Source organism: Cherax quadricarinatus, chromosome 3, assembly GCF_038502225.1.
Source record: "Cherax quadricarinatus isolate ZL_2023a chromosome 3, ASM3850222v1, whole genome shotgun sequence".
NCBI lineage: Eukaryota > Metazoa > Arthropoda > Malacostraca > Decapoda > Parastacidae > Cherax > Cherax quadricarinatus.
In genome coordinates, this window is record NC_091294.1 from 76,593,279 (window position 1) to 76,608,246 (window position 14,968).

Here is a 14,968-nt window from a genome sequence, read left to right on the forward strand (position 1 = left end):
CAAGAGTTCTTGTATCAAGAGTTCTTCACTGGTGGATCTTTAGAAAGATTTTGTAATTATTCTCGCTTGTAATGAACACACACACACACACACAGCATTAAGAATAGGTACGACAAAGCTCATGGCGCTGGGAGACATTTCACCTAATAGCGACCAGTGAAGAGGCGGGGCCAAGAGCTATGAATCGACCCCTGCAACCACAATTAGGCGAGTACACACACCCACACACACATTTTCTCCTACATGTGAGAGGGAAACAGTGGAAATGAGAAATTTTGTGAACGGTGGTTGTCTGACCCAGAATTATGAGTGTGAGTAATGTATAATTCTAGATTATAGGTAGACGGGGTGAGCAGAGACAGACATACTGGGGTGAGCAGAGGAGACAGGCAGCAGACATACTGGGGTGAGCAGAGAAGACAGGCAGCTGACAGACATACTAGGGTGAGCAGAGAACACAGGCAGCAGACAGACATACTGGGGTGAGCAGAGAAGACAGGCAGCAGACAAATATACTAGGGTGAGCAGAGAAGACAGGCAGAAGACAGACATACTGGGGTGAGCAGAGAAGACGGGCAGCAGACATACTGGGGTGAGCAGAGAAGACAGGCAGCAGGCAGACATACTAAGGTGAGCAGAGAAGACAGGCAGCAGACATACTGGGGTGAGCAGAGAAGACAGGCAGCAGACATACTGGGGTGAGCAGAGGAGACAGGCAGCAGACAGACATACTGGGGTGAGCAGAGAAGACAGGCAGCAGACATACTGGGGTGAGCAGAGGAGACAGGCAGCAGACAGACATACTAGAGTGATCAGAGACGACAGGCAGCAGACAGACAGGCAGCATACAGCCCTACTGGAGTGAGCAGAGAAGACAGGCAGCAGACATACATACTGGGGTGAGCAGAGAAGACAGGCAGCAGACATACTGGGGTGAGCAGAGGAGACAGGCAGCAGACAGACATACTAGGGTGAGCAGAGAACACAGGCAGAAGACAGACATACTGGGGTGAGCAGAGAAGACAGGCAGCAGACATACTGGGGTGAGCAGAGAAGACAGGCAGCAGACAGACATACTGGGGTAAGCAGAGAAGACAAGCAGCAGACAGACATATTAGGGTGAGCAGAGGAGACAGGCAGTAGACAGACATACTGGGGTGAGCAGAGGAGACAGGCAGCAGACAGACATACTGGGGTGAGCAGAGAAGACAGGCAGCAGACAGACATACTGGGGTGAGCAGAGAAGACAGGCAGCAGACATACTGGGGTGAGCAGAGAAGACAGGCAGCAGACAGACATACTAGGGTGAGCAGAGAAGACAGGCAGCAGACAGACATACTAGGGTGAGCAGAGAAGACAGGCAGAAGACAGACATACTGGGGTGAGCAGAGAAGACGGGCAGCAGACAGACATACTAGGGTGAGCAAAGAAAATAGGCAGCAGACAGACATACTGGGGTGAGCAGAGAAGACAGGCAGCAGACAGACATACTGGGGTGAGCAGAGAAGACAGGCAGCAGACAGACATACTAGGGTGAGCAGAGGAGACAGGCAGCAGACAGACATACTAGGGTGAGCAGAGAAGACAGGCAGCAGACATACATACTGGGGTGAGCAGAGAAGACAGGCAGCAGACAGACATACTGGGGTGAGCAGAGAAGACAGGCAGCAGACAGACATACTGGGGTGAGCAGAGAAGACAGGCAGCAGACAGACATACTGGGGTGAGCAGAGGAGACAGGCAGCAGACAGACATACTGGGGTGAGCAGAGGAGACAGGCAGCAGACAGACATACTAGGGTGAGCAGAGAAGACAGGCAGCAGACAGACATACTGGGGTGAGCAGAGAAGACAGGCAGCAGACAGACATACTGGGGTGAGCAGAGAAGACAGGCAGCAGGCAGACATACTGGGGTGAGCAGAGAAGACAGGCAGCAGACAGACATACTGGGGTGAGCAGAGGAGACAGGCAGCAGACAGACATACTGGGGTGAGCAGAGGAGACAGGCAGCAGACAGACATACTGGGGTGAGCAGAGAAGACAGGCAGCAGACAGACATACTGGGGTGAGCAGAGAAGACAGGCGGCAGACAGACATACTGGGGTGAGCAGAGAAGATAGGCAGCAGACAGACATACTGGGGTGAGCAGAGAAGACAGGCAGCAGACAGACATACTGGGGTGAGCAGAGGAGACAGGCACCAGACAGACATACTGGGGTGAGCAGAGAAGACAGACAGCAGACAGACATACTGGGGTGAGCAGAGGAGACAGGCAGCAGACAGACATACTGGGGTGAGCAGAGGAGACAGGCAGCAGACAGACATACTGGGGTGAGCAGAGAAGACAGGCAGCAGACAGACATACTGGGGTGAGCAGAGAAGACAGGCAGCAGACAGACATACTGGGGTGAGCAGAGAAGACAGGCAGCAGACAGACATACTGGGGTGAGCAGAGGAGACAGGCAGCAGACAGACATACTGGGGTGAGCAGAGAAGACAGGCAGCAGACAGACATACTGGGGTGAGCAGAGAAGACAGGCAGCAGACAGACATACTGGGGTGAGCAGAGGAGACAGGCAGCAGACAGACATACTGGGGTGAGCAGAGGAGACAGGCAGCAGACAGACATACTGGGGTGAGCAGAGAAGACAGGCAGCAGACAGACATACTGGGGTGAGCAGAGAAGACAGGCAGCAGACAGACATACTGGGGTGAGCAGAGAAGACAGGCAGCAGACAGACATACTGAGCAGAGAAAGACAGGCAGCAGACAGACATACTGGGGTGAGCAGAGGAGACAGGCAGCAGACAGACATACTGGGGTGAGCAGAGAAGACAGGCAGCAGACAGACATACTGGGGTGAGCAGAGGAGACAGGCAGCAGACAGACATACTGGGGTGAGCAGAGAAGACAGGCAGCAGACAGACATACTGGGGTGAGCAGAGAAGACAGGCAGCAGACAGACATACTGGGGTGAGCAGAGAAGACAGGCAGCAGACAGACATACTGGGGTGAGCAGAGGAGACAGGCAGCAGACAGACATACTGGGGTGAGCAGAGAAGACAGGCAGCAGACAGACATACTGGGGTGAGCAGAGAAGACAGGCAGCAGACAGACATACTGGGGTGAGCAGAGGAGACAGGCAGCAGACAGACATACTGGGGTGAGCAGAGAAGACAGGCAGCAGACAGACATACTGGGGTGAGCAGAGAAGACAGGCAGCAGACAGACATACTGGGGTGAGCAGAGAAGACAGGCAGCATACAGACATACTGGGGTGAGCAGAGAAGACAGGCAGCAGACAGACATACTGGGGTGAGCAGAGGAGACAGGCAGCAGACAGACATAATCTCACATTACACAGAAAAACCACTGTGAAAAAATTTAGTGAACTCGGAAGCGCTTTCGTTGTTCCTCACGTCTTCAGATCACTTGGATGTGCCCTATTTTTTTCACAGTGGTTGTTCAGCATAATGAGATACATGTAGGAGTATAACTAAGCTTGGTCTGGTTCTCCGGTTCTTTGTGTATTTATGATCACCAGTGGCAGGCCTATATTTTTGGGGCCCTGAAGCTTGAACTGTTGTGGGACCCTGAAGCTTGAGCTGTTGTGGGACCCTGAAGCTTGAACTGTTGTGGGACCTTGAAGCTTGAACTGTTGTGGGACCTTGAAGCTTGAACTGTTGTGGGACCCTGAAGCTTGAACTGTTGTGGGACCCTGAAGCTTGAACTGCTGTGGGACCCTGAAGCTTGAACTGTTGTGGGTCCCTGAAGCTTGAACTGTTGTGGGATCCTGAAGCTTGAACTGTTATGTGACCCTGAAGCTTGAACTGTTGTTGGCCCCTGAAGCTTGAACTGTTATGGGCCCTTGAAGCTTGAAATGTTGTTGGTCCCTGAAGCTTGAACTGTTGTGGGACACTGAAGCTTGAACTGTTGTGGGTCCCTGAAGCTTGAACTGTTGTGGGTTCCTGAAGCTTGAACTGTTACGGGTCCCTGAAGCTTGAACTGTTGTGGGTCCCTGAAGCTTGAACTGTTGTGGGTCCCTGAAGCTTGAACTGTTGTGGGTCCCTGAAGCTTGAACTGTTGTGGGTCCCTGAAGCTTGAACTGTTGTGGGTCCCTGAAGCTTGAACTGTTGTGGGTCCCTGAAGCTTGAACTGTTGTGGGTCCCTGAAGCTTGAACTGTTGTGGGTCCCTGAAGCTTGAACTGTTATGGGTCCCTGAAGCTTGAACTGTTGTGGGTCCCTGAAGCTTGAACTGTTGTGGGTAACTGAAGCTTGAACTGTTGTGGGTCACTAAAGCTTGAACTGTTGTGGGGTGTCTTCGTAACTAACAACAACTAGGCCTACAACAACTAGGCCTACAACTAGCCTACAGCAACTAGGCCTACTAGACCTACAACAACTAGGCCTACAACTAGGCCTACAACAACTAGGCCTACAACAATTAGGTCTACAACAACTAGGCCTACAAAAACTAGGCCTACAACTAGACCTACAGCAACTAGGCCTAAAACAACTAGGCCTACAACTAGGCCTACAACAACTAGGCCTATATAATACTTTAATAACATTTTAATTTTTATTTTAACAATTATTTTGTAATGAATTACACTATATTACTAATATTATTATTAAAAAACACTTCCCATACAGTCGACCCAAATTTTTAAGCAGTGTGAACTAAAGTCGCTTCTGGGGCCCCTGCGGGATTGAGGCCCCTGCGGGATTGAGGCCCCTGCGGGATTGGGGCCCCTGAAGCTTAGGTTTTATTATTTTCACAGTAGATCCACCCTGATAATCACATCTTGTGGTCTTGTTTCCCTTTTCTAATAATTAAACTGGCACATTGCTGTTCCTGGACTGTAATTACCTCCGAATACGACTCATGTCTAATTGCTCCTGTCAGTTCTGCCTATGTGTTAAATTTATTGCCAACTGATGTTTAAAGTGCAATAGTTTCTGGTACTGAGAATTAAAGTGTGTACAGTCCACAGTCTTCTTTTAGAAGCTCTAATGTTCTTCTTTCTCCACAGATGAAATATTGACGTGTAATGTCTGTGATCGAGTGTTTCCCACACCAAGTCTCCTGGCTTCTCACCAGACAAGGAAGAGACATTATGGGTAAGTTAGAGAAGAAAGAGGAAGACTTAGGCTTCTCACCAGACAAGGAAGAGACATTATGGGTAAGTTAGAGAAGAAACAGGAAGACTTAGGCTTCTCACCAGACAAGGAAGAGACATTATGGGTAAGTTAGAGAAGAAACAGGAAGACTTAGGCTTCTCACCAGACAAGGAAGAGACATTATGGGTAAGTTAGAGAAGAAACAGGAAGACTTAGGCTTCTCACCAGACAAGGAAGAGACATTATGGGTAAGTTAGAGAAGAAACAGGAAGACTTAGGCTTCTCACCAGACAAGGAAGAGACATTATGGGTAAGTTAGAGAAGAAACAGGAAGACTTAGGCTTCTCACCAGACAAGGAAGAGACATTATGGGTAAGTTAGAGAAGAAACAGGAAGACTTAGGCTTCTCACCAGACAAGGAAGAGACATTATGGGTAAGTTAGAGAAGAAAGAGGAAGACTTAGGCTTCTCACCAGACAAGGAAGAGACATTATGGGTAAGTTAGAGAAGAAACAGGAAGACTTAGGCTTCTCACCAGACAAGGAAGAGACATTATGGGTAAGTTAGAGAAGAAACAGGAAGACTTAGGCTTCTCACCAGACAAGGAAGAGACATTATGGGTAAGTTAGAGAAGAAACAGGAAGACTTAGGCTTCTCACCAGACAAGGAAGAGACATTATGGGTAAGTTAGAGAAGAAACAGGAAGACTTAGGCTTCTCACCAGACAAGGAAGAGACATTATGGGTAAGTTAGAGAAGAAACAGGAAGACTTAGGCTTCTCACCAGACAAGGAAGAGACATTATGGGTAAGTTAGAGAAGAAACAGGAAGACTTAGGCTTCTCACCAGACAAGGAAGAGACATTATGGGTAAGTTAGAGAAGAAACAGGAAGACTTAGGCTTCTCACCAGACAAGGAAGAGACATTATGGGTAAGTTAGAGAAGAAACAGGAAGACTTAGGCTTCTCACCAGACAAGGAAGAGACATTATGGGTAAGTTAGAGAAGAAAGAGGAAGACTTAGGCTTCTCACCAGACAAGGAAGAGACATTATGGGTAAGTTAGAGAAGAAAGAGGAAGACTTAGGCTTCTCACCAGACAGGGAAGAGACATTATGGGTAAGTTAGAGAAGAAACAGGAAGACTTAGGCTTCTCACCAGACAAGGAAGAGACATTATGGGTAAGTTAGAGAAGAAAGAGGAAGACTTAGGCTTCTCACCAGACAAGGAAGAGACATTATGGGTAAGTTAGAGAAGAAATAGGAAGACTTAGGCTTCTCACCAGACAAGGAAGAGACATTATGGGTAAGTTAGAGAAGAAAGAGGAAGACTTAGGCTTCTCACCAGACAAGGAAGAGACATTATGGGTAAGTTAGAGAAGAAACAGGAAGACTTAGGCTTCTCACCAGACAAGGAAGAGACATTATGGGTAAGTTAGAGAAGAAACAGGAAGACTTAGGCTTCTCACCAGACAAGGAAGAGACATTATGGGTAAGTTAGAGAAGAAACAGGAAGACTTAGGCTTCTCACCAGACAAGGAAGAGACATTATGGGTAAGTTAGAGAAGAAACAGGAAGACTTAGGCTTCTCACCAGACAAGGAAGAGACATTATGGGTAAGTTAGAGAAGAAACAGGAAGACTTAGGCTTCTCACCAGACAAGGAAGAGACATTATGGGTAAGTTAGAGAAGAAAGAGGAAGACTTAGGCTTCTCACCAGACAAGGAAGAGACATTATGGGTAAGTTAGAAAAGAAACAGGAAGACTTAGGCTTCTCACCAGACAAGGAAGAGACATTATGGGTAAGTTAGAGAAGAAACAGGAAGACTTAGGCTTCTCACCAGACAAGGAAGAGACATTATGGGTAAGTTAGAGAAGAAACAGGAAGACTTAGGCTTCTCACCAGACAAGGAAGAGACATTATGGGTAAGTTAGAGAAGAAACAGGAAGACTTAGGCTTCTCACCAGACAAGGAAGAGACATTATGGGTAAGTTAGAGAAGAAAGAGGAAGACTTAGGCTTCTCACCAGACAAGGAAGAGACATTATGGGTAAGTTAGAGAAGAAACAGGAAGACTTAGGCTTCTCACCAGACAAGGAAGAGACATTATGGGTAAGTTAGAGAAGAAAGAGGAAGACTTAGGCTTCTCACCAGACAAGGAAGAGACATTATGGGTAAGTTAGAGAAGAAACAGGAAGACTTAGGCTTCTCACCAGACAAGGAAGAGACATTATGGGTAAGTTAGAGAAGAAAGAGGAAGACTTAGGCTTCTCACCAGACAAGGAAGAGACATTATGGGTAAGTTAGAGAAGAAAGAGGAAGACTTAGGCTTCTCACCAGACAAGGAAGAGACATTATGGGTAAGTTAGAGAAGAAAGAGGAAGACTTAGGCTTCTCACCAGACAAGGAAGAGACATTATGGGTAAGTTAGAGAAGAAACAGGAAGACTTAGGCTTCTCACCAGACAAGGAAGAGACATTATGGGTAAGTTAGAGAAGAAACAGGAAGACTTAGGCTTCTCACCAGACAAGGAAGAGACATTATGGGTAAGTTAGAGAAGAAACAGGAAGACTTAGGCTTCTCACCAGACAAGGAAGAGACATTATGGGTAAGTTAGAGAAGAAACAGGAAGACTTAGGCTTCTCACCAGACAAGGAAGAGACATTATGGGTAAGTTAGAGAAGAAACAGGAAGACTTAGGCTTCTCACCAGACAAGGAAGAGACATTATGGGTAAGTTAGAGAAGAAACAGGAAGACTTAGGCTTCTCACCAGACAAGGAAGAGACATTATGGGTAAGTTAGAGAAGAAACAGGAAGACTTAGGCTTCTCACCAGACAAGGAAGAGACATTATGGGTAAGTTAGAGAAGAAACAGGAAGACTTAGGCTTCTCACCAGACAAGGAAGAGACATTATGGGTAAGTTAGAGAAGAAACAGGAAGACTTAGGCTTCTCACCAGACAAGGAAGAGACATTATGGGTAAGTTAGAGAAGAAACAGGAAGACTTAGGCTTCTCACCAGACAAGGAAGAGACATTATGGGTAAGTTAGAGAAGAAACAGGAAGACTTAGGCTTCTCACCAGACAAGGAAGAGACATTATGGGTAAGTTAGAGAAGAAACAGGAAAACTTAGGCTTCTCACCAGACAAGGAAGAGACATTATGGGTAAGTTAGAGAAGAAACAGGAAGACTTAGGCTTCTCACCAGACAAGGAAGAGACATTATGGGTAAGTTAGAGAAGAAACAGGAAGACTTAGGCTTCTCACCAGACAAGGAAGAGACATTATGGGTAAGTTAGAGAAGAAACAGGAAGACTTAGGCTTCTCACCAGACAAGGAAGAGACATTATGGGTAAGTTAGAGAAGAAACAGGAAGACTTAGGCTTCTCACCAGACAAGGAAGAGACATTATGGGTAAGTTAGAGAAGAAACAGGAAGACTTAGGCTTCTCACCAGACAAGGAAGAGACATTATGGGTAAGTTAGAGAAGAAACAGGAAGACTTAGGCTTCTCACCAGACAAGGAAGAGACATTATGGGTAAGTTAGAGAAGAAACAGGAAGACTTAGGCTTCTCACCAGACAAGGAAGAGACATTATGGGTAAGTTAGAGAAGAAACAGGAAGACTTAGGCTTCTCACCAGACAAGGAAGAGACATTATGGGTAAGTTAGAGAAGAAACAGGAAGACTTAGGCTTCTCACCAGACAAGGAAGAGACATTATGGGTAAGTTAGAGAAGAAACAGGAAGACTTAGGCTTCTCACCAGACAAGGAAGAGACATTATGGGTAAGTTAGAGAAGAAACAGGAAGACTTAGGCTTCTCACCAGACAAGGAAGAGACATTATGGGTAAGTTAGAGAAGAAACAGGAAGACTTAGGCTTCTCACCAGACAAGGAAGAGACATTATGGGTAAGTTAGAGAAGAAACAGGAAGACTTAGGCTTCTCACCAGACAAGGAAGAGACATTATGGGTAAGTTAGAGAAGAAACAGGAAGACTTAGGCTTCTCACCAGACAAGGAAGAGACATTATGGGTAAGTTAGAGAAGAAACAGGAAGACTTAGGCTTCTCACCAGACAAGGAAGAGACATTATGGGTAAGTTAGAGAAGAAACAGGAAGACTTAGGCTTCTCACCAGACAAGGAAGAGACATTATGGGTAAGTTAGAGAAGAAACAGGAAGACTTAGGCTTCTCACCAGACAAGGAAGAGACATTATGGGTAAGTTAGAGAAGAAACAGGAAGACTTAGGCTTCTCACCAGACAAGGAAGAGACATTATGGGTAAGTTAGAGAAGAAACAGGAAGACTTAGGCTTCTCACCAGACAAGGAAGAGACATTATGGGTAAGTTAGAGAAGAAACAGGAAGACTTAGGCTTCTCACCAGACAAGGAAGAGACATTATGGGTAAGTTAGAGAAGAAACAGGAAGACTTAGGCTTCTCACCAGACAAGGAAGAGACATTATGGGTAAGTTAGAGAAGAAACAGGAAGACTTAGGCTTCTCACCAGACAAGGAAGAGACATTATGGGTAAGTTAGAGAAGAAACAGGAAGACTTAGGCTTCTCACCAGACAAGGAAGAGACATTATGGGTAAGTTAGAGAAGAAACAGGAAGACTTAGGCTTCTCAGACAAGGAAGAGACAGACACTTAGGCTTCTCACCAGACAAGGAAGAGACATTATGGGTAAGTTAGAGAAGAAACAGGAAGACTTAGGCTTCTCACCAGACAAGGAAGAGACATTATGGGTAAGTTAGAGAAGAAACAGGAAGACTTAGGCTTCTCACCAGACAAGGAAGAGACATTATGGGTAAGTTAGAGAAGAAACAGGAAGACTTAGGCTTCTCACCAGACAAGGAAGAGACATTATGGGTAAGTTAGAGAAGAAACAGGAAGACTTAGGCTTCTCACCAGACAAGGAAGAGACATTATGGGTAAGTTAGAGAAGAAACAGGAAGACTTAGGCTTCTCACCAGACAAGGAAGAGACATTATGGGTAAGTTAGAGAAGAAACAGGAAGACTTAGGCTTCTCACCAGACAAGGAAGAGACATTATGGGTAAGTTAGAGAAGAAACAGGAAGACTTAGGCTTCTCACCAGACAAGGAAGAGACATTATGGGTAAGTTAGAGAAGAAACAGGAAGACTTAGGCTTCTCACCAGACAAGGAAGAGACATTATGGGTAAGTTAGAGAAGAAACAGGAAGACTTAGGCTTCTCACCAGACAAGGAAGAGACATTATGGGTAAGTTAGAGAAGAAACAGGAAGACTTAGGCTTCTCACCAGACAAGGAAGAGACATTATGGGTAAGTTAGAGAAGAAACAGGAAGACTTAGGCTTCTCACCAGACAAGGAAGAGACATTATGGGTAAGTTAGAGAAGAAACAGGAAGACTTAGGCTTCTCACCAGACAACGAAGAGACATTATGGGTAAGTTAGAGAAGAAACAGGAAGACTTAGGCTTCTCACCAGACAAGGAAGAGACATTATGGGTAAGTTAGAGAAGAAACAGGAAGACTTAGGCTTCTCACCAGACAAGGAAGAGACATTATGGGTAAGTTAGAGAAGAAACAGGAAGACTTAGGCTTCTCACCAGACAAGGAAGAGACATTATGGGTAAGTTAGAGAAGAAACAGGAAGACTTAGGCTTCTCACCAGACAAGGAAGAGACATTATGGGTAAGTTAGAGAAGAAACAGGAAGACTTAGGCTTCTCACCAGACAAGGAAGAGACATTATGGGTAAGTTAGAGAAGAAACAGGAAGACTTAGGCTTCTCACCAGACAACGAAGAGACATTATGGGTAAGTTAGAGAAGAAACAGGAAGACTTAGGCTTCTCACCAGACAACGAAGAGACATTATGGGTAAGTTAGAGAAGAAACAGTAAGATTGAGTTAGAGGAAAGAGTTCAAGAAAAAGGAAAATCTGGAGAACGAGTTACATAACAAAAGAGATAAAGATAAGGAATGATAGTCAGAAGATCACAGACATGGATAGATAATGGTAGGAAGTAAAGACGGTGGAGAGAGAAAGAGAGATAGGGAAAGGAGAGAGGTTAAACGAAACAAGAAAAGTGGGAGGCAGGATCCGAAAGAGGTATTACCACGATTGTATATGAAGCGCTAAGTAAATCCACGTAGGCAATGAAAATGAAAGCCACCAGTTGCTGCAGCCCAAGAGCTGTACATCTCTGCGGTGACCAGGTGTATTGTACACCTGAACCACAACACCCAAGTTCTGGATGAATTTTGCTGGTAATAATGTATGATCATTTTTTTCTACCAGTACATATACAAGGTATACAGATCATAGCTGACATCAATAACGTACAATGACATCAGTGTCATTGTATGTCATTATTATTATTATTATTAAATATTCGCCGGTATTCTCCCGGCCCGGGCCTTGTCCAAGTGGTGGCCCGGCCTTGGCTCCCTCTTTAGGGAGTGTCTGAGACCTAAGTCTCCCATGGGAGGAGGCACAAGTACCTCCTCATCTTTGGGACCAACTGTCCCCAGGCCTAGCCACAAGCTAGGCCTCTCTGGTCTGCCATCCCCGCCACAAGGGGGCTAATGGGAATGACAGTCTTATGAGCTAAAGGCTCGGGCTCAGGCACCTACCCTACCCTAGAAGGGTTAGGCATGGTGTCGATCATTGTATGTCATTGATGTCAGGACAATTGTGTTGTAGAGGTCTGAGCACTACTCAGACCTCTACAACACAACTGTTCTCAAAGATTTGTTAAGTTATGTTAGGTAACACACATATGCAACAGTTAGGTATCTTTATTTCGAAACGTTTCGCCTACACAGTAGGCTTCTTCAGTCGAGTACAGAAAAGTTGATAGAAGCAGAAGATACTTGAAGACGATGTAATCAGTCCATATGTGTCTTACCTAACAACCTTTCGGTATTTTATACCATTTTAATGTTCAGTTTGTTAAGTTATACCATGAATTAAGGAAAGATCCTGGACTTCACCTTACGAAACAGATAAATCAAATACGATAGTAATTATGGATAGGGTAGATTATAGGGAAAAAAACAATATTAAAAGACACGGAAATTCACGTGCCCCTTAAGCCCTAACGAAGCTGATTCTCCCCGAGACAACGCTGATTCACCATTTGTTTCCACAGGTGGATGGTTATCCCATTATTCTGGAGTTTGTCCTCCCCCATTATGACTAAACTATTGAGGAGGGAAGCGCCTCATTACTCTCTCAGTTGGAAAGCCATGTTACACAAGTCAGACCTTAATTTGTTGCGTTTACACTCACGAAGCTGTGTAGCAGTTACAGTTCGTTGATTCTCAGTACCAATAGAACGACCAATACACCAGCAGCATTTTAGAGATAGCTTGGACAAGATTCACAGTGTATATTTAGTCACGAACCTCCTAACACGCGTCAGTAGAATAACCCACCAGCACTATAATAAAACGCTAACCTTTACAATACGAATATGTATCAGGTGTAGTCTTGTTGCCTGAACACCAACTCGTAATACAATTAACTATGGTAGGAATGAGGAACTAGCAAGTCAGCAGTAAATACATATTTCCTTCACCAAAACAGCATGCCAGTATATGTACAATGTATATACACTATGTACACAGCAAGTCTGCAAGCAAGAGACACAGTGAGAACCGTGAGCGACCAGACTTGAGATAAGTACGCCAGTGTTGTTCCTGACGTTCGCAAGAGACACAGTGAGAACCGTGAGCGACCAGACTTGAGATAAGTACGCCAGTGTTGTTCCTGACGTTACTTCACAACACTGATGGGCTTGACACACGAAATCGTAATGGTGTATAAATATACCTATATGGATGAATCTTATTGTGGGTAGCTGGTCCAGTGGCTAACGCGACGGTCTGGAGTTTTGAGACTCTCTGATCTCGGGTTCTAACCCCACCCGTGGTATGGTTAGTTTTAATGGGGGGCACCGACTGCTATACCCTTAAACTGCTGGTTTGCTGGTTGGGAGGGCATGCTTAAATGAGCGTGTTGACGTACGTCGAATAAACGTAACGTACTCATCGCTTGCCACAGTGAGTTTTCAGTACTTAATAAATTGCGAGACGTAGACAATGCTGAAATTATAGAGTATATATTAGTTCAAAACAGCAGGTTATTGAAGACAATGAATTATTGCTTCAGACAATAGATGATTAGTTCAAGAAAATAAGTTATTAACTCAAAACAAGGAGTATAAAGGGGAAATATACAGACGACAGCAAAGCATAAACACAGGTTCAAGTATCGTGGAGAAAGTCTGGGAAAAAGTCTGCAAGTGTTTAATGGTGACACTGACAATGTTGTGAAACACGTTAGGAATGTCATAAAGGAACGGGAGGTACAGGCCTCTATGGGCAGATATGTTGTGCGACAGAGGTCCAGTGACTCTCAAGCTGGTCCTAGTGGCATTAAAAGAAGGGAAGTAACCCCGAAAAAGGACTTGCCACCTCAAGTCCTAATGGAAGGGGATTCCCCTTCTAAACACTAAGTCCATCAACACACTCCCCTCTTCCCATCCCATCAATCATCACCAGATCTTCAATAAAGGTAAGTGTCATGTAACTGTGCATGTCTTCTTCAGTTTGTGTGTATTAAAATTAATATTTCATGTGTTAATTTTTTTTTTTCAATACTTTTGGGTGTCTTGCACGGATTAATTTGATTTCCATTATTTCTTATGGGGAAAATTAACTTGACTAACGATTATTTTGACTAACGATGAGCTCTCAGGAACGGATTAATAGCGTTAGTCGAGGGTCCACTGTAACTGCATTACGGTAAGTAATGTAGGTTCTTGAAAACAGAGGCATATAGCGATTACTGGGAAATCAAGAGCCGGAGATCTGCACATAGTTTTCTCTCTACTTACTGAGAAGTAGTGAGGAGTTCTCCTGGTCCTTGAGATTTAGTAAAGTGTTTCCAATACTTACTGAGAAGCCGAGACGTATTTACATACCAAAATCGGGAACTCCTTGCTACCCATAATCTGGAAAAAATGCTACCCAAAATATGGAATTCCTTGATACCCAAAATCTGGAACTCCCTGCCACCCAAAATCTGGAACTCCCTGCCACCCAAAATCTGGAACTCCCTGCCAGGACTCTCCAGATAGTCCGTATCTGCCAGCATCTTCAGAACTACTGTCAACAACACCATCTTTCAATAATACATCCTGACAACAGCTAAATATAATAAATGCATTAACTACCAGTTATTATGGCGAACATTTCTCTCAACCATGAACGTATATAAACTATACTCTTATTCTCATTGCTTGTAATTATAATACAACCTTATCATACCACGGGTGGGGATTGAACCCACGGCGACTGAGTCGTACAACTCCAGGCCAGCGGGTAAGCCACTGGCCTAGTGGTTTACGCGCTGGCCTGGACTTTCACGACTCACACGCCGCGAGTTCAATCCCCACCCGTGGTATGGTTTGTTAGCAACTGTGTCATGACATTTTCGTGAGTCACGAATCCAACTTTAAGTAACAATTGACTGCTTGCTGGTTCCTTTAAGTCAAAAATTTATTCTTTATAAACATTTACAGACCGAAGATATAACCAAACAATTACTTATTGCGATTTTAGGCTGAAGACAAGCTTAAGTTTGCCTGAAATGCTCAGCATAACAATAAGCTTTCTTCAGCTTAGCATAGCAATAAGCTTTCTTCAGCTTAGCATAACAATAAGCTTTCTTCAGCTTAGCATAACAATAAGCTTTCTTCAGCTTAGCATAACAATAAGCTTTCTTCAGCTTAGCATAACAATAAGCTTTCTTCAGCTTAGCATAACAATAAGCTTTCTTCAGCTTAGCATAACAATAAG

General features: G+C 44.8%; 1 protein-coding gene across 1 annotated transcript in view; it reads left to right on the forward strand.

Moving 5' to 3' along the window:
• The window catches only part of LOC128706629 (GATA zinc finger domain-containing protein 17-like), a 29,726-nt gene that overhangs the window by 13,772 nt on the left and 986 nt on the right, over nucleotides 1-14,968 (forward strand). The window contains exon 3 of the mRNA XM_070093467.1: nucleotides 5,033-5,121. Coding sequence (XP_069949568.1) covers nucleotides 5,033-5,121 — 89 coding nt within the window. The remainder of the gene's footprint in view (nucleotides 1-5,032; nucleotides 5,122-14,968) is intronic.